Source organism: Corapipo altera, unplaced genomic scaffold (genome assembly GCF_003945725.1).
Source record: "Corapipo altera isolate COAL_440 unplaced genomic scaffold, ASM394572v1 24b, whole genome shotgun sequence".
Classification (NCBI taxonomy): domain Eukaryota; kingdom Metazoa; phylum Chordata; class Aves; order Passeriformes; family Pipridae; genus Corapipo; species Corapipo altera.
Window position 1 is genome coordinate 10859477 of NW_020884888.1, and position 27640 is coordinate 10887116.

At 39.6% G+C, this 27640-nt stretch overlaps 1 protein-coding gene across 1 annotated transcript in view; it reads left to right on the forward strand.

Moving 5' to 3' along the window:
• The window catches only part of GRB10 (growth factor receptor bound protein 10), a 144616-nt gene that overhangs the window by 19327 nt on the left and 97649 nt on the right, over nucleotides 1–27640 (forward strand). The window contains exon 2 of the mRNA XM_027643863.1: nucleotides 17009–17106. Coding sequence (XP_027499664.1) covers nucleotides 17056–17106 — 51 coding nt within the window. The 5' untranslated portion in view covers nucleotides 17009–17055. The remainder of the gene's footprint in view (nucleotides 1–17008; nucleotides 17107–27640) is intronic.

Sequence of the window (27640 nt, forward strand, 5' to 3'; positions counted from 1 at the left end):
AAGGAGCAGAGGGGCTGGTTTGGAGACTTCCTTTTCCCCTGCTTTGCCTACTGGGGATGAAGGAGAAGGGAGTATGGTTCCCAATTTTTGCTGCTGCTGCTTGATTTCCATTCAAGAAGTACAGTGAAAATAACCTGCATGTTTAACCTCCTGAAACAAAATATTACTTTACATGTCAGTAGTTTCCCTCTGATGATTTTATTTTTGGTGATGCTGCTGGCTGCCACCTTCTATTAAAACACTTGGATTACAGTAAATCAAGTTAGAGGAATCTGAATTTCTTCATGTGCAGCGTGTGTGGGGTGACGGGGAAGGTGCAAGCCTGCTCCAGCATCCAAATCCTCTGGTCTGGGGGGCCTTTCCAGTGATTGGCTGCATCTGATCTCAGTTTTATGCCACTGATCAGAGCGGGGTTCTTGATGAGGGAATGCTTTATGGAGCCTTATGCAAATGCTTCATTGGATAGACTTGTGCTGATGCTTGAGATGAAAGCAAAACGCACCTAAAACTTCTATTTTTGTACATGTCTTTCTAGCATGCTATTCTGAGAACATGAAAAAGCCAGAATCTTTTTGGTGTCGTGACTCTTGTGTTGTTTTGAAAGTAGCTTTTCATTTTTTTTAAAAATAAAAAGCTTATGAGAAGTGTTCAAGGCTTTGTTCAGCTGTGGTCTCTTAGCAGCTTTCAGTATGGTGCTGGGCTTATGTTGTGATTTTTGGGAGGACATAATCAGGTTTCCTTTATCATGCAGGAAGCTTCGTGTTCTTTAAAACCTTAGATTTCGATTTGCTCTTGTCCTGACCTGAAATGCCAAGGAAGAGTCTTCCTAGATGCCCATTATGAAAACAGCATCTTTTGTATACAGTGTTAAAATGTAGCATATCGTGGATGTAGTAAGTTCCCATGGAAATAGTGGGAGAGGCACCTTGGCAAAGTGGATCATGTTTTGTGTGGTAGAGAGCCAGAATTTAGGCGTGTGCTTGTCAACTCACGGGCTACATGTATTCTACCTTCTTCATACTGCAGCAGCCTGCAGGACTTGCTGTTAAAAGTAAATGTTACATGGAGGATGCCTAGCAACTGTAGTTTCTAGTTCTGTGCCAAATTGTTAAAGGTGCAAATCTGTTAGATTAATGCAGTGTTTTTTGGAGGATGCAGTGTGGCAGTGCTGAGGTGGTACTTCTGCACTTCAGAGATGTAGCTGTCCCTCCAGCTCTCCTTCACCATCCCCATTAGGTTAATATATAGAGCCCACAGTTCACAGCCAGGACTATTAATTAAAAACAAAAATTAATTTGAATTGCAATTTCTTAGGTAGAAAGACTGCAAGGAGCTTTTCTCTGCTTTTAGACCCTTCTGCTTCATGGTGAACTGTACTCTGGTTCTCTAGAGCATGCACACCCATTACTATAGGTGCTGTCCCTTAAAAAGCTTTCTCCAGTGTTTAGCCTAAATTATTATTATTTTAACACATTGATCAAAGTCCAGTCACCCCATCGAAAAGATTTGCATGTTTCCTCTCCACTCAATGTTTGCCTTCTTCTCCCTCATCTGTCTTTCTTCTTCTCTGTGCCAAATAATCCAGGACTGTTCGTTTCTGCTTCAGGAATTCCTGTTCTCTGTACTCTTTTTAATTCTATTTTACCCTTTTAGTGTCATAACAGCCCACAGTTTTCAAGAAGTGGGTGTGTCCTGGGTTTTATGACTTGTCATGATTCTGTTTTGCTTGTGACAGTTCCTGGATTCTTAATACTGTATTACTATATTTCCTTGTGAGATATTGTCTGCTCCTCCCCCGCCTTCCCTCTAAGGTGATACTTCAAACAAGACTTAAGACTCCTGACACTTAAAACTTCAGTGGTACATACAGGCAGGGTTATTTTTCTTCTTGTAGATTGGCTTGAGTTTGTGGAAATTAGAGTTGCCCTTTTGGCTATCCATTTGCCTGCAATCATGAGATCATTCTGCTGTGCTTTGCATGAAGCTCCAACTCTGACTGAACACATCATACTGCTGGCAAATTTTGTGTCACATGTCAGAGAGCTTATGGATATGTTGAAAAGAATGGCCGCTACAGTCATTCTGGAGACTCTTTGTATGGAAAAAAAAGCTCTGTTTTCTTCCATTTAATTCTTATCCTTCAGCTGGGTGTTAAGAGGGAACCACTCCTGCAAACTATAGCAGCTCTGGTCCTTTGAAGTGTCCCCAGCCTAGGGATAATGTCCACATGTGTCTTGTTCATACAGTATCATAAACCATGGGTAGGTTTGAGTCATAACTTCTGCAAAAGAGTTACTGACTCTTCCTCATGCCATTTTATTTATTATTCAAGTCCATGTTATCTAGTTTTAACCCATTCTTTCAGAAAAGAAGTCACTTCCTGATGCTTCAGTTCACTGGATTTACCTTGAACTCATTTCTAAAAACTGATATAACTTACCATCTTCCATGCTATGACCAAATCACTTTATGTGTGACAGGGTAAGTACAATAATTAATAGCTTGGTAGTTTGATGTTTTCCTCTAGAGATCTTGACTAAATGCTTTCTGTTGTGCAACTTACTACAGTCTTTTATACTGCTCTTAAAAGTAATCTGTCAGCAGGTGTTTAGTATATATGGTGTCTGATTGGCTTATTTATTTTGACTTCTTTTAATGAACAAACATAACATCTCTTAAGGAACTAAAAAGAGTCCTTACTTTTTCTTTCTGTCAAGAAACCTAGAAGATGTTTTCAGCTAAGGTGAGTTTTTGAGATGAGGGGTGGGAAAATTTGATTTCCTGTATTTTGCATTAGAGCTGGTAGCAGGTGCCATTCTAAGCTGGTCTTTGGATTAAGTCTTGTGCCCCAGATTCAGTCTGGGCGTTTGTTTGAAGGTAACCATAAACATGAAATTGATCTTCACTCCCCTGACTTCTGGGGCTCTTGCCATAGGTTATTGGGTGTGCCTGGTACAGCATCAGTACATCCTGTGTTTCATTTCTGAACTTGTGTCCCTCCTCTGCGTTGCCTGGTCTCAAGTTACTGGGACACCAAGTTAACGTCTTTAAGTACACTTGGCAGAGGAATGTACTCCTTGGTTAGAAAACTTAACTCTCCAACTTTTCCAGCAAAAAGATGGATATAAACTTTGCACACCTGAGCAAGAAGTGTCAGGCAAACCTCCCACTGGCAAAGGAAAAGACCTGGGAAGCTCTCATGTATCTTTTGCAATATTTCTAGCACATAATTAAATGCTGCTTTGTTGTCCAGTCTGAGAACTTGTTTATGAAACCTAATACTGCCCTGTGAAACTCTACGCTTTGCTTCTTAATACTACAGCCTGAGTGATGCTCAATGAGGTGGACAGGGTGCTTTGATAACAGCGCTTCCTTAGCTGGCACTTGAAAGCTTCACTCGCTCCTGGGGAGGGGGAAGAAATGTCAGTGTCACGGCTCAATCCTGTAGCAGATGCATCCTTCAAAAAAATAAATAAAACAGCTGAGTCATTCATTCGTTCTTTTTCTTCCATGCTGCCAGCCAATCCCAATACACTTGTATTTCACACAGGAGGGAGAAGGCAGACAATACTGTCTTTTATTATTCATACCCTGCAGCTCACTATCTTCTTCACAAAATAAGGGTGGCGTCTGTCTGTCTCCACTTCATGGGAAAGATTAACAACAATTAAGGTCAGCAATTAAGGTTGTGAAAACCTTTGAATAACTGCAACATCTGTTCTTATACTAGAATAAATAAAATAAAACTGGAGCTCTAATTGCCAACAGAGTACTTGCTCATATCTGTTTTGTAATAATGGGCTTGTGAAATTCATATTGTTAACTGGTCCCTTGCCGACCAATATCACTGGCCAGCCATTGGTGCAAACTTGCATGGTTTAGCAGAGAGCCATGTGCTGGAAGTGAGGGTGCAGGATGAGAAGTGGGAATAGTGTATAAAATGTGGGACACTGTGAACCTTGCCCTGGCAGGGTGGCCGATTCCTGAGATGGCTGTGGGATGTTATCACCCTCTCACATTGGACAGAGCACTTGATCCCCTGAACTTCCCCGTCCATTTCAATGTCAAATAAAACTGTTTTTCCTAAACTGCTTTTGACTCTGGTTTTACTCTTGCTTTGAGACAGAATAGGGTTGTTAAGGGGAAATTTACTATTGCTCAACTGACTGTTGTTTTTTCCATAAGCTTAAATTTGATGGCAAGAGAGCACCTGAGTGTTCCAAGATGGACATTTCTAGAAGTAGTTATTTTCAGTGTTGCATCAATGCCTGACTTAGATCAGGAAAAAAAATTTACAAATTAAAGAAAGAAAATGTCCTGAACTTCAGTTAAGCATTTGTTCAGATAAAGCCATTTTGGTATAAAACAATGTTCCTTGAATGTTCAACAAATGGAATAGAACATTCCAGTTCAAAGGTACGTGCAATTATCATCCAGTCCAACTGTGTGACCACTTCAGGGCTGACCAAAAGTCAAAGCATGTTGCTAAGGGCATTGTCCAAGTGCCTCTTAAACACTGACAGACTTGGGGTATTGACCACCACTCTAGAAAGCCTGTTCCAGGTAAAGGAATTGTTTCTGTATATCTAGTCTGAACCTCCTCTGAATCAGCTGTGAACCATTCTCGTACATCCTGTCACTGGATATGAGGGAGAAGGTTTCCAGTAACGAATGGCAAGTTTACTTAATTTTGTCTGACTCTATGGGGTGATTTCTTAACTTGTCTGCAGACCAAATGCTCAACAGTGTTGTACTTTTCATCCAGAGAATTAAAACTTCAGTGCTGCTCAAGTGCTGGGAACTGGAGCCTAGTCCTTGGCACATGTGGCCTTCACAGAGGGAACTGTTTGTGTTCTGATTTGCTGCAAAACTGCACTTTCCAGTTGTCTTTTTTGGTGTTTTTAAAAGTGGCTGTTATAAGACATTTAAACCTTAAAAGGCTTAACCTGCTAGTCAGAGATCTGTCTTAAGACTTAGGGATCTATCCTCAAAGTCTGGTAGAAAACCAGCTATGTCTTTCTGTCCCTCGGACCATGGGAAAAATTCAGGTGTATTGTTTCCTGGTGTACTCAATATTTCTCCCTCTCCATCTGTTGGTAGTAATTTTCTATAATCCTGCATTTCTTTACTCTAGCTGGAAGACCTTTTCTGACCAGTGCTGCTACTTGCTGTCGTGGGAAAAATTATATCCATGTTATTCCTGCTGCATGTTTCACTGTTCTGCATAGTCCCACTGAGACAGACTGCATTATGCAATGTGTTGTTGCATTTCTGCAGGAGCAGACAATAAAGGTATGCCAGTAGCTTAGGAAACAACACGAGGAAGTTCTACAACTGGGTGCTTCTCTGGGAACAATGGCTATCATTTCCTGCCGTGGAGAGAAGAGCAGTTCTGTATGGACCAACCTTCTTAAATCTGGCTCTTGAGAAGCATCCAGCTTCAGTGAACTTCTGCTTCTGTCTTGTGTTTTGGAGAGAAGCTTTTTGGTTTTGTATGATGAAGAGGTTGTCATTTAGTTAAATGATACAGTCCTCATGAAAATTGTGCTGCTTATTTTAGGCTATTGACTTATATGAGTTACCGGACTGGAAAAGAGGCGTAGGCAAAGATGTTGCAGGAAACAAATCTGATGGTTTCCAAGCCATAGTGTAATTTATCTAAGACCAGTAATGCCATAAAGAGGAGAGAGTATTTGGTGGCAAATTCTGTGGTATTGCTGTCTGTTTGAAGGAGATGGGGAATATTACAAGCTAGTGATTGCTGAGATCTGTAAGCATCAGAGCCTTAGGTGAAGGGAATATTCACCCTCTTCTAATGACAGAAAGTAGCATGAAAGCCTGTGGGAGGTATTTATGGGAAGCAGGCAGTTGTGTGAAGCCATCTCTTTGTGCAGAGCTGGGTTTTAATAAAAAAGAACGGCTAATTAGTGAGGCTGAAATGAAAATCAAGACTTTTCTGATGCATCTGTCAAATTGATTGTATTAATTATGAGTGAATGCTTTCACAGATCAAAATACAAAGCTAAAAAACCTTTTTGAATTGTTATTTCTTCAATTAACAGCAGCAGTTAGAAATTTCAAATTTCTGATATTCACAGAGGCTTTTGCAAGATAGCTAGTCTGCTTTTTTGGTAAATCTTTTGTTTTCTTACACTGCAGTGTATTTTGAGAGAGGGAGAACTTTTTGGAGGAGCAAAGTGTGAACAAAATCTCTGCCTCAAACAGCAAAGGAAGTTCAGGGAAGAAAACTGAGATATTTTTTTTGTTTGTTTGTTTTGTTTTGTTTGAGGTGGACTGAGTTCTGCCTTGTCAGCTGAAAGAGTTTTCTTTTGCATTCTGTGCTGCACCTAAAAAATCTCTTCATCTGTTTACAGAGTTTACATACATGTGTTAAGAGTACATGTATAATATATATATATATATATATATGTATACACACACTGAGTGAAATCAAACTCTGAAAGTTGCTAGGAGAAACTGAAGCTTTGTCAGGATTGATTCCTGCAGTACAGAGATGAAAAGTCTGGGCACACTGCAGGGCTAGTCTGGTGTAATTTTCAGTCTTGTCCGGAGTTGCCGAGAGTTTAAAGATTAGGTGCTGAACACTGGGGAGGGATTCCTCTGGCTGGTTTTGTGCCTCTAGATTGTGGATGGCTACATCTGAGCCAGTTTGCTAAATTCCCTTTGTAGTCAGTGGAAAGAACCAGGTGCTCCAGTGGTGTGCTTCATTGAATTGTGTAGGTTGTAAGTGGCCTCTTGAGCTCATCTCATCCAAATCTCAGCTTTCTCTGACATCTTTTAGATAGCTGCCGTGTAATGAGATGGACTGTACATAAGGAGAGCAAATTTCTCCTCACTGACTGATGTGGCAATGCAGGGGTGTACATTTCTCCTGTACACATACCACCATGGGTATGTGACTTTCTTCATATCCTATATTAGTGTTGTGGTCAATTCTGTGTGTAGCCTGGATGTTGATTTGCTTCTGTGGGCAGTGTACTGCAGGCCTGTAAAATGACGTGTGTGGGGACACTTAGGTGCTGTCTTCTCCATCCTTTCTACTGCTGCCAGTACCAGTTGGACAGCTTTGGAGGTGGGACCTGCGTGTGGGTTCCAGGCTTGGAGTACAGGTGTTTTGTGGGTTAAAGTACATTGGTACATAGGGAAGGCACTTTGGCTACATCTGGAGCCTACACCCTTTGAGAACAAATGTTCCCCTTCATCAGCTCTGTAGTCTGAAGGTTAACTAGGCATGTTCCTTGTTTAATGTGTATCTAGTTAACCTTCAGTGATGGTGATATTCAGCATTTCATACCTCTGTTAAATAGTCTAATAAGGCCTGAAACAACAGATTTCCTTTATGGCATCCTGAAAGTACAGGGAAATAGCTCTTAATGTAGGTGGCTTGGCAAAATACTCTAGTCAAGTATTTGGCCTGCTACCCAGCCTTCGATATATAATCTTTCGGTGCTGCCAAAATACCATTCTAATTAAGTTGACATAGTCTATGAAGCCTGGGTGGTATTATTTCAGTTTTCTTTACTGTGCTTTCCAGCACTGCATTTTGAAAGGGTTGGTGGAAGCTGACACTTACAACCTCACCAGAGTCTTCATTAAGCTGAGATTTTGGTGACCTTGTGACCTTCAGTATCAAAGGAACGAATAATTCTCTTTCTTCCTCTCTGCAGGTACCTGTTAATAGCAATAAAGAAATGTACACTAATGCACATAAAACATGTGATCACTTGGCCAGATTTCAGCTTTTCATTGAACATTAGCCCTTCTACAAAACATTAACCTATTCTGTAGATTTATTTTCTATTTTGCTTATTTGAAAAAGCTCTGCCCTGTTTGTCCCAGGGTGGTATTATATTTGCAAGTAGGTCAGCATACTCACTTTTGAGATGTCAGCTGGAAACTGTTTTTCAAGGCCTGAAAAGCAAAAGGGGTTAAGAAAGACTTTTGCGTGTCCACTATACTTTATTTATCTATTTATTTATTTATTTATTTATTTATAGAAATTCTTAGCCTGTAATCAAGAATAGAGCACCAGTAACATTTTAGTTGTTTTCTGAAAGTCTACACTGATTGCCTGCTGCTAACTATAAGCCACCCGTGGATTTGAAGCTTGTGTGTTGCATAATACCAGCAAATGCATCTGAGATTACAAAATGGTCTCTTTGCTCTAAGAAGAGATTGTTGTGATTTGTTAGTAAGGCAGCGTTAAAGTACACATGGGGTATCTGTGACATCAGTATCTTAAAACCGCAAGCAGTTTTTTGCAGTTGAGGGTGCTCTGGCACTGCTGGTGCTTCATCTCATGGGAGTGAATAAGTGCAGACTCCAAACTGGGTACAGCTTTTATGTTCCAGTTAATCAATCAAGAGTGTATGTATTCATTAAAGTTTCTTTGCATTATCTTTTGCACTTCTTTATTATAGCCCTCTTGAATAGACAGGATTTTCTGTTCATCCCAAGAGCAACAGAGTATTTGTTGGAGCTGCCTCCTTGCACTCTTTGCAACTAGAAGCAGAGTTCATGGTCATCTGCTTGCTCGGGGTTGATGTAGTCCAGGGCTCTCCTGGCTTTATTGAGTTATCACTTAGAAGATACACGATGGTTACTCTTACTCTGCTGTGCATGAGACGTAGAATGGGTTTGCTTTTTCATTTAACTCCATGCTATTGTTACTTACTGTGGTGTCTCTATAGTAATTGTTTCAACAGTTGAATTCTTTAGAATAAACCGTGTTTGAGAATTTGTCACCCCAAAATTCTTTGGAGGGTGAATTAACATACTGTTGATATTGGGGAATTCATCCCTGCTCGCAGTATGTAATTTTTTTCTAACCATACAAATGAGATATGCTGAGAATAACCTGCACACTTAAGTGTACCTCTAACAATATCTCAAAAAGATACTATCTTAGTGAGTAGCCTGGTGTTTGAATTGAAATGTCTAAACTTGCCTTCCAGCTTCAACTGTTTATATGGTACTAGACAATGTAAATAAACTAGTGCTTATTCATGAACATAAATTATAGATAACTGTAAACCCCTCTGTCAATTGATTTGCTGTAAAAATGTAAACCTTGATGTCTAAACAAAAGCTTTTGAAAATCCTAGTCAGTAACTCTTAAAAAAATCTTTTACTGGGAGAACAGCAAGTGACATGTGTATGCTTAACTGTGTTAACTATCAGTATTAAACCCTGTAAATCATCAAAGTGAAAAACCTAATGTCTAATGTCCTTGCTCCACTATGATGAAGTTTTAGATCCAGGAAAAGTATTTTAACTTACCTGAAGACTCTGGAGAGCAGGAGAGACATAAGGAGGAATGTGAATGGTATTGACAGATCTCTGTCTGTAGCTTTCTGTGCATTTTGGTTTTGAAGTGTCTTATGGTCAGCCTTCTGTAGCTAGTATGGTGTTACAAAAACTAGCTGGTTCATTGAGAAGCTTTGCTGAGCCCCCTGCATAAAGCGTCCAAGTAAAGAAAAATAGGCTTGAATAGCTGTAATGATTGATGAATGGATCATTTGGATGAAACAGGCTTAAAATGCTTGAAAAACTGATCAGTAGGTAATGTGATAGGAGATTGCCTTTTGTTCTGTTCCTTTTTTTATTTTTTTTTTGTATATCTGTCTTTTGCATCAGCCAGTAGGGGAGGAAAGGCTTTTGCATATTCTGGAAGATTCTCCTCCAAAATAAAGGAGTGTTGTAGAGAAATGAGGGAACAGAAGCTGAAAACAGGGCATACTTGCTACAGGTTGCTACTCTATGAATTTAAAAGTCCCTCTATCAAACCTTGGTATATATGTTTCAACTATTTTCTCTCCTAAATTTTGTCAGGCTGAACTTGCTCTAATTGTATGGGAGTTGGGTAGAAAAATGTCTTGTGTGTAGTTTAGTCTCTGGGCTGGGGGGTCTAGAGCCATTGGCTTCCAAGTTCGACCCCAGAGCACCATTCCACATCATTCACACCAGTTGCAATTTGAAAGCATTAGGGCTCATTAGTGTGTTGAATGCAAAAAGCAGTGTTTTGGTATGTATGCAACAAAAGCAGACTTCAGTTGAGTTGGTACCACAAGGTGAAAGTAAATGGCTTTGAGAAAAATGCAACTTTATATTTTATTTAGAGATTTCTCCAGATGTTTCGCTTCTGTGAGATGTCTGGAAAGAAGTAATTCTCATAGACGTGCAGTAGGAAAGATTTGCCAGCTCCTAAAGGCAGTAAACAAAGAAAATGAAAGTTCACGTTTCCTTGGCCAATGCAGTAGTTTGCTGCCACTGGAAGGAGGTGATCGTGTTCCTTTCCTCTCCTCCTTATGGTCTCCTGCCACTCACATTGTGCCAGCTGAACTGCCTGTCAGATCTAAGTTTATTACACTTGTTTCCTTAGCAGAACACTAACCCAGCAAAATAAATGCGTTAATTAAAACAAGCTGAACTCATTAAGGACCATACATGACACAAAAGGGGGAGAAGGAGGGAGTACCATGAAGTTGCTGGGAGGAAGTGGAGGAAGAAAGCAGAGCAGGGGCTGATGAAGAGAGCGGGACATCTGTCCTGTTCTTGGCAGTAAAAAGCTTTTAAATCATCTTGTCTGTTGTATAACTTCACTCTAAGTCTTCAGGTTGGAAAATAAAAGCCTAAAGTAGCATAAGGAACTAATTATTTAGACTGCTTCCCAAAATTATAAAACTTTGGATTCTGTTTTTCGAGAAACGTGACTAAATTGAGGTGGGGAGGGGGGGCAAGGCAATGATAACACAGAGAATAGAGATAGTCTTTTTTTTTGGTTCTATGGAGGCAAAGAATGTTGTGAGGAACTGTACATACAAAATTAGAGACCGTTAGTCATTGCATTCTCTGAATTTCACCTTGGGCCACTTCCCTATGTATCTCCTGTCCCAGTCATGCATCTGTGGACCTGCCCTACCTCTGCATATGGCTTGCTGATGGGGTTGTCTCCTGTATACTGCATAGTTTTTTATTTCAGTTGCTGTCTAATTAACATTTTGTTTAGACTTGGGTACAGTCTCTGTTTAGTTGCCAAGGTTCCTGCTTCAAAGCTATGGATTTAGCTGTTAAAAGCCAGAAGAAGATTTTCAGTGATTAAGGGAGAGTGTGAAACTGCAGTTTTGGAAACATTTCTGAAGTTCATTGTAGGTTTGGGGTTTTTTTGTTGTTGTTTTGTGTTGTTGTTTTTTGGGTGGTTTTTGTACTTTTTTTGTTGTTGTTTTGTTTTTTATTTGTTTGTTTGTTTCTAACTGGAATACTTTCTTCAGACATAAGGGGGAAAATCCTTACATAGACAGGCTAAGTCCTATTTCTCTATTTTTCTCCCAGGACTTTATCTTTGCTGTCAGTGAACCTTCTCTGTCAGGAGGTGAACATGAATTCACAGGCTATAAGTCTTGAGCCTTTTCAAAATTTTAGGTAGATTCAGGAAACAAAAAAATGCCGAACTGCATATATTTTATTTAATTTTATTTGGCAAGACTGGAAGTGGGATGGCATCAGCTCTTCTGTGCTTCTTCTGAAGTATATATCTGTTTTGGCTTTCAAAAGCCTGAATTGCTGTTGCCAAGATTCTTCACTTTCTGGCAAAATTACAATGGCAAGTGGCTTCCTTTACAAGGTGCAATATTTAGACTAACAGCTTTGCAATTAAGAATGGCAAAAGGGAATTATATTCCCTTTTTTTATAAGACCAGATTTTTTAGTATGGATTCGTGGGAGTGTTTGGACGTAACTGAAGTGCTTTTGATTGATGATTTATATTTTGAACAATGCTTTTCATTTTAGTGTGCAACACTCACTTGAAATTTTAACTAGAACAATGCTTTGTTTTCAAAGATGTTCAAAGTATTTCTCTAGTTAGGCAGTTCCTCTGTATCATAGACTTGCAAATGCCTTTTGGGTATGTACGTGTAACAAAACGTGCTTGCAGATACCAACTTGTGCAAGGGAAGTGGGAAGAAATTGGGAAAGCTACAAGTATTCTTAAATATTACCTGCTGCTAATCTCAGTAGGCCATCAAGTTGTTGAGGATTGTGTCATTGAATCTTTTGTGGATGGAGAGTGATGCCTTTCTGGAGTGTTTGAGGAGATATTTTGGAGGAAAAAAAAACTTGTTTGAAGGGAAATTGACCAAGTATTATTTTCCAGCATGGAAAACCTGGAGACTTGGGGTGTGAGGAGGGACATTTAGAGCTGGGGAGAGAAGCAAGCATATGTTTGGACTGAGTAAATTGAGAAAGTGGTCAATAAAATGTTTGAGATGATGAATCCAGTCCTCTGAGTGCCTAGCAAAGCAATGCTGTGTTGTTCTGTGCACAGAAGGCTACCAGTATGATTTGAAGTCAGTCTTTTGATTTCGTCTGTTTGACAGCCTGCACTAATGAACCTTTGAGTCCTGCTGACCAAGTTATCACCTTGGAAGTGGAGGGCATCCTCATTCTTGTAAACTGAGAGTCTCCACCTGAAACCATCACCAAAAGAGGGCAACATGCTTTAGGAATCCTTATACATACTGATTACTAAAGCTACAATGAAATCTGATGGCAAACTTGTGTGATGCCAAGGGTGTTCTAGGATCTATTCTCCTTAGTCCAGTCAGCTAGGGAACCTGATGGCACTTTCTTTTCAGCCCACATGGTTGTCATTCAGGCTTCCTTCTTGTGAGAAGTTGTGTGGATCCTGAATGCAAAAGCACATCTGGGTCCCGCAGTTTCAGTGCAGCTGGGGACATTGCTAGCTGTCAGGTCTTTCAACTACAGAAAATTCACTGGCATGCCTCATGCTGCTTGTATCCAAATTTATTTCCATTGTAGCTATGGCAATAGGAGTAGATTAGGAAGAAAGTTTCAGAGGATGGGTCCTCATGCCCTGTGTTGTAGAGGATTGCTGGATGTATCTATTTATTTGCTTCCTCTTGAAAACCTCCTTCAGTGATTCAGATATCCATATATATGTATATGTATGTAAAAAAACCCCAGAACACTTCCCTAGGTGCTGTGAAGTAGTGGGTAGTCTGGAGCCAGGTGAGTGGCCAGTTGAGGTCTTGGAGATTGCTCCTTCTATAGACTAGCCAGATAGGGTCTTTTTTCCCTGAATCTTTAAGATGTTATATTATAAGTCAAGTAGACTTAACTCAGACAGTCCTGAAGGTAACTTAGGGGAGAATATTGTATGAACTCAGTTGTTTTAAGACTTTGTTCTAGTTTCTTAAAGAAAATCTAGGTTTGGTCTGCTAAGCATCATGCTGTAGTGTGGGGAGAAATGGAACAGTGGTATTTAGTTATGTTAAACCTGAGCTCTTAGAGAAAGGTCTTCAGATAAGTCAAAATTTAAGGCTATATCGAAGCGTTTGTCCCTTCCCTTTTTCATCGTAGTTCAGTTACAGAAAGCAGAACATTACAGAAGAAAAATAATGAAATATTTAAAAGAGTATAGTATTCAACGTGTTTGTTAAGTTACCTTTCAAAAAAGAGCATAAATCCAGTTTTCAAGAACTCTGGAGCTTGTCTTGCAACTCTGCCAGGTTAAAATATTTTTCCTTCCTGCTGTTCCCTACTAATATGCAAGCGATTGCATTTTAAAAATTATTTTTCTCTTGAATTTAAAGACTTTGACAGATGGCACATGTAGAACCTGGAAAACTTCCTGAATTGGCAGAGTGACCATACCCCTGCCATTTTCCTACCGCAGTATCTGTAGGTGCGTAGGCTGTGTCTGCTTCCAGAGTGCTGGGTGAGATACCGTTTTCTCTGCTGGGAATGTGCAGAGAGCAAGTGATAAATCAAAAAAACACACCTGGCTTAATTTACAGTTAATAAATAACATAATCTACTGGTTAGGTGGGTAATTTGATTGTGACTTAAACAACTCATTCATAGCAGCAGGATGCATACCTCCAGTGTTTTCCATGAGGGATGAATACCAATCTTTGTTTAGATTATGCGAGTTGGTTTGACACTTTTGAGAGACTGAGACATCAAAGCAATGCCTCACAATAGTCTATTCTTTAATCTAGAGAATGTCATACCAAAAATTAGTTTTATGACCTTTGAAACTTCGTTTATCATGACTGTCCTTCTTTCAGGGACTCTGTCCAAGGCAGAACTCTCAGGCCAATAACAGCACATGAAATTGCTTGGTTATGAATGCGCACAGGCTGTCTCACTCGATGTTGCATGACAGTTGTTCTCGCCACTGAATGTAGTGAGTTTTGTAACAGTGATTGACTACATAGCTTGTTTTCTATTTACAATTCTTTGGAATTTCCCTCCCCCATCTAAGGCATTTTAGGAAAAGGGCAGTAACTTGGCACTTCAATACCTCTTTGCGATTTGTGCTGTTTAACTTGTGTGGAAAGAATACGTATGTCTGTACGCAGCTACAATCTCTGAAGAGAAGTGCTAAAAATCATGTTTAAGGCAACAGCAAAGGAAAAGTTGATTTATTTTTTCTTTCTAAGTCCTAATGTTTATCTGTGGAACACATGAAATCAGTATACAGTTCTGTCCCTATAGAATTTATTAGTTGTTGATGTGGTACAACAGGGCCTTAGATCTTAAAGGCAAGAAAAAGGCTTTTTGTATTCCTAGGATCGGACTAGTTTGATAAACTGCTTTTAGACAGACAAAAGAGATGTGATCTTAAATCAGTGTTAATGTGTGACTGACCAGGAGTGATATCATCTAGAGATTGCTTTCCTCTGTTTCTGCAGTGTTAACAAATAAATACTCAAGAATGTAGCAGTAAAGCAAATGGTTCTTGATGAATTATGCAGTCTTGACTCCAACTATTGTTTGAGGTAATTTATGATCTTCCATTGGCATAATGGGGCTGTGGCATAAACTGCAGCACACCCTAGAGTAGACAAATTGGTCAGGTATTGTTTAGAAACATATTTAATCTATCTTGCTATAAAAGAATTGGAGCTTTTTGCTGAAACATCAAAAGACAGTATTTTGATATTCGGTCCTAAGTAATCTACCATTAAAGTTGCAGCAGTTGTGCCTTTTCCTGTTTTCTAAATGTTGAAGTGATAATAAACATAAAACCGTTGCTGTATAAAGCTGATTTTTTTCTCTTATCCCTTTACATAAACTTTTTTAGTCATGATGGGTTTAGAGGTTAATGATACAGTTCTCCTTGTTCTTGATGCATTTGACCAACTTCAGAACAGCTATTCCAGTGGCTTGCCTAATTTCACTGTACATGTGCTTACAGAAAATTGTACTTCCCAAATTGAAAAGGTTTTTAAGAGCTTTTCTTAAATTGCTGCTTAATTCTCCTGGAACAAACTGGGTGATTAGAGTGAAATCTGCGGATCAGTCTTAAAAACTTACTGCAAACTTTTAAGTGTGGAGAAATAGTTATGTGGCTGTAGACCACTGTTCATATTTTTAGAGATTAGCAATAGTACAAGTTGGGTATTGTGCCTACAGAGTTAGATGTTCGAGCTGGCTTCCCTCTGCTTCATCCCCCACTGTGAATGCTGTAAGATTTTGCGTTTAAACTTTCTTCTTCCACAGCATTTACTTACCTAGAATAAACAACTTGATTTATGCAAATTGGGTTGAATAGATTTTCAGACTTGCTGTTGCCAAAAGCAGTTTCCTCCTGAGGTAATTGGCTGTATGAACTGATCATGGAAAACTGCAGAAGCCCAGTTACTACTTTCTGGAAAGGAGTTCCCAGGAGTTTGCCTGCCTTACTGATAGAAGAGGAGGCAACCATACCTCAGCCAAACTTACCCTGGAACTAGATAAAATAAAGCTTCCTTGATGAGTGCATGGTTTATGTAGACCATAGGCTGCAACTCCTCTGGGAACAGTTTTTCCAAGATGTCTTTTACTCTTGTCTCTTACTTAACTGTCCCATAACTCTGGTTGGCAGCTTTGGTTTGGTGACAGTTCATGCTTAGCAGAGAGCAGGGGGTAGCCCGTTTAAAACTCAAGCTTTTGTTTTGAGTATATAATTAATAATAAGAGCGAACAAGACAGGAACTCACTTCTGGTAGAAGTTCTGGCTCTGCTTTGCAGCCTGTTCTCTCTGCTCCAGTCACCCTTTTTTCATCTACTTGGAGATGACATCACTTGTCTTAGTCTGCAGGGATGTCTCCAGTTGAATATCAGTGGTTGGAAAAAATACTGGACCAGCAAATAGTGCTTTATATATTTAATTATTTTTGTTTATTTTTCTTTCCTTTGTTATGAGACAGCAGTTAAAATAACTGTCTTGACATTGTCTTAATACTGCCTTCTCTTTTGTCATTCTTAGTTCTTTAGCCATATGTACCTCTAAATGTTTGCCAATTTCTTTTCAAACTGTATCTGATCACAGAAGCTATGCTTAAAAGAAACACAACTCACCTTGAAAAGTTGTTGCTGATAATCACTCAGAAGAGCAAATGCCAGACTTGAATGAATTTGTATGGGGCACCCTATTTGATAGATTGTGTGAGAATAAAATCACGAGAGAAAAGGTAGGCAGGAAAGGGTAAATGTTGAAGTTGTGTAACTAGGCATTGAAGGCTAATGCTACTTAAGGATCTTAAAGATCCTATGGGTCTTTTCCTATCTAAATGATTCTATGATAAGTGACTGTCATCTTAATCTTAATTAACTCAGATTTCAGTGTTTTCTTTCCACAGTTGAAAAGATAGCCTCAATTGGTGAGAGCCAATTTTTAAATGGTCGAGGTTTCAGTGCTTTATAATGAAAGAGAGGCTTTCATTTTGCCGGGATACTGGAAATAAAGGAGGAGTCACCCGGCCTGAGAATAGTTATGTTGGGATTTTAAATGAAATGCCAAATTGAACGTGTTTTCTAAGCTACAGACAGCAAATGTGCAGAATTGCTACTCCCAAGTTGATGCAAATCCTCATCACCTCATCTTGCTCTTCTTGGTTTTCCCCCTCCAACTATTTTCAATAATAAGTTGATGAAATGTCTTCAGTATGGTTTCTGACAGTTTGTTTGTACTCTGCAGGTCCTGGGAAGCAGTATATGTAATTTGAAGAAAATTTGAAGGAACAAATGGCTTTAGCTGGCTGCCCAGACTCCTTTTTACATCTTCCTTATCGGATAGTAAGTTGTGAAACTGCATGTTCCTGTCAGCTTGTAGCATCATATTGCTGTGTGTCGGTGATTGATTGTGCATTCAAAATTTTCATCAAACTGCTAATAGCTGTCTGGCAATTCTCTGGGTTTTGCTAATATTTGGGAATAGAGCCTCTGTTACCATCCAGTATTCAGGATCTGCTGCTAAAAAAAATTGGGTCACTAATATACACTGATTAAGATTTTATATTTGTCTTCAAAAAAGCCATTTCATACTTGGGAGAAGTCAATTATTTAAAAAAACCCCCGGCAAGCTACAAAATCAGTGAAATGCCTTGCACCGAAATGTATCAATGCTTGCTGAATGCTATATTTGTAGGAACAAAGGCAAAGATTTTTACACTTGGTTAGATCCTATGCTTTTTGAGTCATTGTGCTGTATCTAAGCAGCCAATATGGCATATTACAAAGAGTATGTTTTAATAAACCCTCAGCTAACTTCAAAGGTACTATGGAAAAATACATGTAACCGTTCCTTTTTTTTCCTGGGCAGTTTTAGTTGGCATAATTTTTTATGGAATGGCAAATTCTTTAGTTTGGATATGACCTTTTCTTTTTGCACTTTTTATCTCTTGTTTTCATAATGTGATTACCACCCTGAGGGTTCAGTTATGATTTTGGACCCTGTAGATACACAAATAATTAAACAGTGTCATGTGACATTAAAACCTTTTCCCTTTGTCGCAAGAGAAACATTACTAGTAGTGATTCCTACAGTCATGCTACTCATTTGGAAGAAAAACAAAAACCCAAACAGAAACAACAACAAAATTCCCCCAAAAAGTATAGTATTTATGCATGCTTTGTAATGTGTCAACTTACAATTTTTTTCCCCAACAGGAACCTTAAATGAGTTAAAAGTCTGATGTTAGTATATGCTGAGTTGTCAGCTGAATGTACCTTAATGCTTTTGCTGATAACAGGAAAAACATAACAGTTCCTTTATAACTGTTTTTGCAGCTATAAAAATAGAATGGACTTTGAGAAATTGGGTGTTCTGAAAATCTGTTACTATACTTGGATCTATGATTTTAAAAGAATATGTGAATAGATGTGCCTGGACTTCATAATTTTGATGCACTGTGAAATTATGCTTCCAATTCATTTACAGCATCATCTGAGTCATGATGCAAAGCTGAGGGAGAGGAAAGCTATGTAAGAGAAACTTGGCATTATATGCAGTCATTTGTGAGCTGCAAGTTCTTTAACTGAATGTCAGTCAGACTTGTGAAAATAGTGTCTTTACTGGTTCATAGGAAGTAAGAATGTGGATTTTCATTGTTACTTCTTTTCTCTGACAAACCCTGTAGATAATCTGCTTTAGTCTAGGGCAGTCAGCAGACTAAATGTGTCAGAGTAACATGGATGACTTAAGATGGTGGGAAAGTGACTCATTTAACTGTGGTCATAGCTGACTGTGTATTAACTACCCTAAATGCTTATAACCAGTTTGAAGACTGGCTTTGGAAGCCCATTCACAACTACTGTGCCTTCTGTCAGAACTGAAGTTTGCATTAAAAAACCCCTGAACATCTGTTTTTCCACCCCTACTAAATCTGACTTAGGAGCTTTCATCAAGTTGTCTTTCAAATTTGGCTGCAGTGCCAGCATTTTGTTGGTAAAGGGCTGAAAGAAGGTTAAACTAAATATGCTCTAGATTAGAGTGTAAAGTATTCTATTTTTTCGGTACATTTTCTGACTTAATATGAATGAAAGTCTGTGAAGGACACTGTTCCAGAGATCCCAAGGTTGGGACCTTAATGCTCTAACTTCAATATTAGAATAAATTGACACATCAGAGTTCGGGATTACATTCAAAACAAGAAAAATGAGAACCTGGATAAGTGAGTGTGCACTACAGAATAACTTTTGGGATGTCTTGTTGTCAATCTACCTCTGCTCTTCATTTTTCTTCTGAATTTGGGGAGATGAGTAAAGTATAGAGCTCTGAAATTCTTACTGGGCTCTTTGTTTGCAACCTTTGCTGCTTTCAGAAGCTTTCAGGTCTGGTTTAAGAGCCTTTTTTTTTCTTTTTCTTTTAAGTTTCTCAGGAGTTCGCACATAAACCAGTCACACTGAGTGCATTCTCCTAAAAACAATCTCTAGCTTTGTACTATCTTTCAGTGGCATTCAGGAGCCCTTTCCAAATTCTTGAACTCTTCAATAAAAATCAGGCAGTGAGAATTGGCAGTGTTTGTCTTCTGTTCCTGGAAATTCAGAACATAGTCCCAGAATTTCTCAGAAAAAATGGGATGATTTACTGTGTTTCCGTTCTTTTGCAATCTGTAGTCACAACAGTATTTATGTACAGTGACTTGAACTCTTGGGGAATATTTAGTTCTTTAACCCTTTGCATTAATTGTACAAGTCTCAGTGACATAAATAACAAAAGGATGAGGTTTTTTTCTTAATTTATGAGGATAAAATTCTGAGCTGCTCTTCATCTTCTATTTTCTGCTTTCTGTTTATTTTCTCATAACCAAGATGCAGGTATGGCTTCAGTAATAATTTAGAGTTTGTTTTCAGTGAGCTGAATTCTTATTAGAGAAAGGACTTGTAACTCAGCATAAAATGAACTATAGGTACTTGGTCACAAAATAGGGAGAAAATGGAAATTGCTTTCTCATACGTGTACAGAGCTTGTACAGGATTTTGGGATTGCTAATAATCTTCTTGATCAGATAAGAGAGCAGAATATTGCACATCATACTTGAGAAGCTTTGTGCACTTCACGAGTAGGGAATTAAATACCTAGGAGAACTAATCAGAGGCTAGCTACTGTAATGAAAGCCTCTTTTAATGATGTCAGATTTGTGGATGTGAAGGTGATGTGCTGTCAGTACTGCAGCTGCAATAGTGACATTCCTTTGCCTTCACCCGGAGGAATGGCTAGGCACAGCTAGGTTTTCCAGGTTTTAGTATGGCAGCTTGGAGCCTTGTTTTCAGTATAATGATACAGTAAGTTAGGTGACACCTTTGGAGGTTGTCTGATCCAAGTCCGTGGCGTATTGAGGTTATGCTTATTTTCCTAGAGTGCTTCATCTTGGTGAGTGTGGTTTTTTGGGAAACTTGTTTTTTTCATTTTCAGGAGTGGTTAGCTTTGATTGGGCAGTTAAAGAAGAGAGGGTTTCTGTTTTAGTGAAATGGGGAAACAACCCTTTTTTATTTGATTAAATCTCTAATTTAATTAGATAATTACATTGATGATAATTACATCTTCATCCTTGTGTGACATCAAGGTGCCTTTTGTGTGACTCAGTCTTATCTCTGCCACTGTGGAATTGAACTGTCTGTTATTTAGTGTAATATAAGTATACATGCTGCTGTCCATGTTTGCATACATAAAATGTCTTGTCCTAAGAAAACTTCCATGAAAAAAAAAGTTGATTGCAGAATTTGTCTCCAAGTAGACTTGGGAAGGGCTGTCAAGACCTATGTTTTGGCCCTCATTGTTTGCCTTACACTATTTGAAAATCTTCTTTTTCTTGATTATTGACAAATTGTTTATTGAGTCTATGGAGATCTTTTTTATTGACTGTAGTAAGAAAGACATCAGGCCAAAGTGGCTCTGGTCACCCCTCTCCTCAGCTGGGCAGGGGAGATAAAATATAATGAAAGGCTCATGAGATGACATAACGACAGGGAGAGAGAACTTGCCAGTTACCGTCATGGGCAGAACAGACTTGACTGGGGGGAAATTTATTGAATTTATTACCAATCAAGTCAGAGTAGGGTAATGAGAAATAAAGCCAAGTCTTAAAAACACCTTTTCCCCGCCGCTTCCTTCTTCCCAGGCTCAACTTCACTCCCAATTTTCTCTCCTTCCTCTCCTCCAGCAACGCAGAGGGATGGGGAATGGGGACTGCAGTCCGTTATACGTTGTCTCTGCTGCTCTTTCCTCCTTAAGGGGAGGACTCCTCCCACTCTTCCCTTGCTCCAGTATAGGGTCCCTCCCATGGGTGACAGACCTCCAGTGAACTCCAATGTGGGTCCTTCCCACTCCAGCATGGGTCCCTTCCATGGGATGCAGTCCTTCAGAAACAGGCTGCTGTGACCTGTGGGGTCACAAGTCCTGTCAGAAAATCTGCTCCAGTGTGAGCTTCTCTCCCCATGGGTCCACAGGTCCTGCCAAGACCCTGTTCCAGCACGGGCTTCACATGGGGTCACAGCCTCCTTTGTACATCCATAGGTTCCAGCATAGGGTCCCCTGCACCACAGGCTGCAGGGGATCTCAGCTCCAGTTCCTGGAATGCCTCCTCCTACTCCTTTGTCACTGACCCTGGTTTCTTCAGGGCTGTTTCTCTCATATATTCCCACTCCTCACTCCATTGTTTTGGTTTAGGAATGGTACTCCCTAATTTAGTTCTCCAAAGGAGACTCTTCAAACCACACTGCCCTCCCACCCCCAATGAAGGTGGCCAGAGGAGAACTGGAGGCACAAAAGGCAAAAATTACAGGTTGAGATAGTAACAATTTACTGGAAACAGCAGTGAGATAAGAAAATTAACAGTAACAGCAACAATTTTAACAATAAAAGTGTAAAGAGAGAATGGTTCACATGCAAAATGCTCAAGGAGCCTGATGCCCCTTCTCCTGGGAAGAGTCCCTTTTCCCCACCCCGAGCAACTGTCATGAGGTGGAACAGAGTAACTTCCAGGTCCTAGCTGAGTCTCCTCCCTCCTACTGCAGAAAATTAACCCTGCCCTGGCTGGAACCCAGGCACAACTGAATGGATTTTTCCCCCTCTTAAATCCAGTATCAATCATCCAGTGAAGGACTCCCTGCCCCAAGGGAGGTACTGCCACTGTTGCTCATGGCCTTGGCCTTGGCCAGTGGTGGGTCTGTTTTACAGATGGCTGATGCTGGCTCTGCCGGACACGGGGCAAGTTTCTGGCAGCTGCTTACAGAAGCCACCCCTGTAGCCCTCCCCCCCCCCCCTTGTCTTGCAAACCCAATACATGATTTTCAAGATTCAAAATAAACAGTACCTTAATTTAGTCTTATTAGGCTTAAACATACAAGTATTCTGCTTGCATAGAATTTGTCGCAGAGTTTGGGTTTTTCGTGCTAAGAGGACAATATGGAAGGACCAGAGTGTGCAGGCAGTCTTTCAAAGTCCTTGGGCATAGCTGAGTGAAAAAACACCAGATGCATTATTGCATTGCATCATTCTTCTACATATTGCATAAAGAAAAGCTGAAATGTTGCTACTGCCAATGCAGAAAGTCATCAGATTTGTGAAATATGGTGTCAGTCAACAGATCTTTTATTGACGATGCTCTTGTTTTAACAGTTTACATGTATATGGTGTAGAGGGTTGATGGACTGGAGCAGACAGAAAGTACAAAGCAGCGAGAACATTAGTGAATGTTTTTACAAGACATGTTGCCTCCAATATGAAGTTATGAAATCTGTCTCCCTGAGTACAGACTGCAAATGTTTTTTACAGATAGAGTTGATGCTGCTTGGTAGGTTTTCGTTGAAGATTAACTAAAGCTAGATTTCTAGCCTCTATTTTTCTTGGAAAGAAATCGGTTTAAAAACTTGTCCCAAAAGCAGTTGTTTTCACTAACATTGAAATAAAATTGTGGTGCTTACCTCTTACAGAGGCCATTGGAAGTGTACTTGCCACCACTAAGATTATTTTATATGAAGCAAAATATTGTAAAAGAAATTTGTATCTTACACTAAGCTTATATCCAATTGATTATGGTTTCCCGTCTTACAAAAAATACACATCAATTATTCTTTTTTGCTGTACCAGTTTACCTTTCTACATTTCCAACTGAAAGCCTGTACTTACCAGTTTGCACTTCTGCTTTTGTATTCCAATTTACACGGGAGTTGGTTGGCAAAACATGAAGTCTTTTTATGAAGGTGAATGCAAGCAAGAAATTTCAAGTGGCTGGGTCCACATTTTTCAATTATATGAGCTTTTTCAAGCCACAAAAAAAAAAAAAAGGGACTCAAAGCATTCTATTGGTCAATCATAGCATTTGCTATTTGTGTTACTACTAACAGTGGTCAGGAAACAACGTAGGTGTTTCAAATCAAGTGAGAAATTTAAGTAAAGAAGCTTATTTTGCATCTTTCTGTTAATGGTTTCATGCTTGAACACTAGACTGAACCTATCATTTAGTCTTGTAATGTCATGACATGCAAGCAGTCTCTTGATTTAGCTCTATTTTTCATACATCTTTAAATCTACAGTTTACTGCTTTTATACTTCAGAGAAAGTTGAGGGCGATCTTATGAATATATATATATATATAAAAGTACCTGAAAGGAGGGTGCAAAGAGAATGGAGCCAGGCTTTTTTCCGTGGTGACCAGAGGCAATGAACACAATCTGAAACACAGGAGATTCTCTCTGAACACTGGGCAACACTCTTCCACTGTGAGGGTGACTGAGAACTCACATGTTGCCCAGAGAGGGAGTGGAATCTCAATCCAAAGCCACCCAGACATGGTCTCAGGCAACTGGCTGTAGGTGGCTCTGCTTGAGCAGGGAGTTGAACCAAGTGAATTCAAGATCTCTTACAACACCAATCATTCAGTGATCCTATGAAAATCAAAAGCAATGTGTCTCTTTAGGTTCTGACTTGTATGCAACTTTTAAGATGTTATTTCCAAATTATAAAAAAATCCATGTTGATAAAACGAGACCAGTTTCTGGTGTTTTCTCACAGAACTTCATGAGAACATTCTGAAGCAATGGTAACAATCAGCTTAGCAGGCTATAGCACCAAATGAAATCCTGTATATTTTTTTTAATGAATGTGATCTTTTCCAAATGAGTAAATATTTGACAAGCTGTTTACCAACTGGTTATTTTGGAGAATTACAAGTGTTTTCATGTTAATAACACCTCTAACTTAAAAGAGAAGTTGATGTACCAGTCCTAAGACAGCTGCATACTTCAAATGTCTGGGTAAACATAACAGAGTAGAAACCTGAAATACAAGGGAATGGAAGCATTTTTTTTTAAATTGCCTTTGTTGTAATCAACTGGAATTATGTTAGTGATAGTTTGGGGGTGGTGGTTTTAATGAACCTTCCTTCTACAGATGTTCTGTGCTCTACATATGAGTAAATAATAATCAGTGGAGATGATTTTGTTTTTCAAAGAGGATGATAAGATTGCTGTGCATTTGGAGCTGTCACTTTTCAAGAAAGTACTGTGACTTGGAAAATTCTTAGTGCTGTTTTCCATGCCTGTTGGCTCAGAAAGGCCTTTTCTATCCTTGGAAGAGACCAATGACATAATATTTTCTTATATTTAAGTATTTCCAAGAAATATATCTAGATACAGACCTTGCATAAAGTTATGCTCAGTACATTTTCTTGCCTTACATAGTCTAAAGGGAATCTGTTTGATCAAAGGAAGGACAATATTTCATAAGCACTTCTTTAATTCCTTTTTTTAAAGTTAAAAGGGGGGGAGGGAACTCTTCCAAAGTACCACCCCCACAGTCAAAATCCTGTGATTCTGCATGAAGCTGTTTGTATGATCAACTGAGAGGAGAATTTTTCACCTTCTAAAAAGAAGCTGTGGGTACAGTTTCAAAACTTTATTGTTTGTGTGATGTCTCATGGCAGGGATCATTTTGTTTGTTTCTACAGTTGCAGACTTTCCATTCCTAATGCTGCAGCAAGTCCTGAACTGAAGCTGATTCAAAGAATGGATAGCCTGAACTCACTGTGGCCTTGGTGCTGGATGGGCCACTTACCTTGTAAAGCTAGGGATGAACATATCAGCTCCACCTATTACTAGCTATGATTGAAAATGGTCTTTACCTGCTACTTTTGCATCCTTTAAGAATTTTTCTTTCAGTTTCTAATGTAAGGCAGTCTGAAACACTCCTTTTTAACAGTTCTCCCTAAGTTCCCATAGAACTCTGCTGCTTTTCAGGTGTATCTTTCATTCATATTGTTCAGGTATGTTCCCTTCATGGAGATGTGGGATGGAGAGTACTACACAGAGCAAGGGCTTTGTTCTTGTGTGATTGACTTTGCTTTTTCAGGAGGGAATTTTACTGAATTGATCGGCTTTCAGGAATCCTTCATGAAGAGAGGGCCAGATTATTGGTATTAATGGCCTTTCATGCTAGATAGTATTGATATTTTAATCTGAGGCATTAAGATACAGTGTTTTTCTTTCTGGTTTTGAAAGAACAATAAGCAATCAAAAGTAGAACACAAATGTCCAGCAAAGCTCTCAGGCTTTACTGCTATTTTAAGATAGCTCTGGTCTGCGCACTGGTACGACCAGTGTGCATGCTTGAAATTCTAGCCTCTACAATGAAAAGACAAGCCCACGGAAACAGCCAGTGGTTTTGGAGCATGCTGGTCCTTTGCAAGCTGAATGTTAAACAATGACTTAAGACTCTACTACACGCTGGCTGTAGCTCTTGATGTCTTACACACTGGCTCCATTTTTTGACATAACTTTGGCAAGTGGGGAACCTGGCAACCCTTCATGCTAGAGGCCTTAGCTCTAATAAAGCGCTTTAGTTATTAGCACAAGTAAATAGTTGTCCATTTGTGCTTCATTAATGCATATTAGTCATACAGTAAATACTGTCAGCTGGCAAGTTCCCCAGAATACTGAATACTTCTGCACAGTTCAGGAGGGGGTTTCTGACAAAGTGGTGTTGGCACCTTTCTTGAAGAAGTTCTTGAACCTATTAGTGTAGGAGAGTGACAGGCCATTATTTCAGCTCACGTGGGTTTTGTAAAACTGATGCTTCAGTGGAGGCAAAGAAGTATTTTTAATGAATTTTATGCTGTTGCAGTCGGTCCTTCTCAGGTTTGCAGTTAACTTTTCTACAGTCTTCAGCTATATCTGAGGCAGATTGCTTTGGGCTGTGCGAAGTACAAATGAGGTGTCTACTTTTCTAATGAAAATGGATGTTCTGAAAATCCCACAAGATTGTCCGGTATTGTAAAATTTTAACTATATATTTGAAGAACCTAGAATGTGCAGCTTGATGAAGAAACCAAAAGGCAGCGCAATGATCCATGATCTACGTGTTTTGAATTCTTGAGAGATAATATAAATGGTATAAAATTGTGAGCTGAAATGTCAGGTGTGACTTGTTTTTTGGAACAGCCAGTGTAGATTTACCAATTGCTTTTTTTTTATCTTCTGTGTTCCTGGCAGTGACTTCCAGGAGGACTTGCTTCATAATCTTGACAGAAACCAGGCAAGGTTGACCAGCTTCTGGTTCTTCATATTGTCAGCCTCACCTGTTTTGAAGAGGAATGTGGTTTTTTGCCTCTGCACTCACCAGGATGATCCTTTCATCAGTGACTTACTCTTTTGAAGTAGCCTCTCAGTGCTATTGGCTAGCTTCCTTAGCACCTTCTGATGCATTCCATCTGGTCCTAGGGACTTGGTTCAGTTAGCTTGTCTGATCCATAACTTTGCTGTGAGTAATGGTTCAGTCCTCCAGATGCTGACACTGTGCTCAAAAAACTGGGAGACCTGAAGATGAACTTTACTAGGAAAAACTGAGGCAAAGACGTCATTGATCTTTTGTGTCCTTAGCTGCTGGGTCCCGTGCACAACTGAGGACGAACTGGACTAATATTAGCCATCCTTTTGTCCTTGCTTGCCTATATAAGCATTCCTTGTTTTTTCTTGTCTTCATTTGCTTGCTCCAACTCTTCTTCATGGGCACTTATCTCCATATTCTTTCTGCATAACCTCTTCCTGCTTTGACCTTCTTTGCAGTATGGCATTTGAGCTGACACAGAAGTTGCCTGTCCATTCAGCTTATCTTTCTGCCATTCCCTTGTGACTTTCTGCATGCCAAAATGGACTGTTTTTGAGGTTTGAGGAGGTTGTCCTTCAAGATCAGATTGTTGCCTTGGGCACCTTGGTCCTTCAGAGCAGTCTGCCATGGGAACCTTGCAAGCAGATCTTTAAACAAGCCAAAAATCTGCTTTCCCATAGTCCAGGACTGTTATTTTGCTAGTAATCTTGCTCCCTTTGCTTGGTCATTGCCATCATCTCCTCTGCCATCAACCTCTTCCTCCCCAACTGGTTCTTCTTTGTCCACAAGTTGTCTTTGCTTGTTGGTCAAGCAGCAGAATGCTTCCCTGGCTGGCTCACTGATTACTTGTGATGTGACGTTATCTTGAACCCACTCCAGAAATCTTTGTAGTGTCCAGTGCTGGATGCAGCTGGAACTGCACTGTTTGCTCGTGGGTGGGTCAGAAATGTGGTTAGCTGATTTTTCTCTCCCCATCCCATGTACCTGGCTGCAAAAATGGACTTGTTTGGCCTAGGCAAGACAGGTATTCTGAACTTTTCTTCTTAAAGATGATGGGTGCCTCTTTTGGATAGAAGTATTGATGTGGAAAATGAGGGACTTGCCAGTGTGACAGAACCAAAGGAGAGCCTATGGGTGCTAGTAGTTCAGGTGTTGCCTGGCCCACCTCTGTCCTTTGTGGCTACCCAGCCAAGCTGCTGGTACTCAGTCTCCTGTTGTGGCACT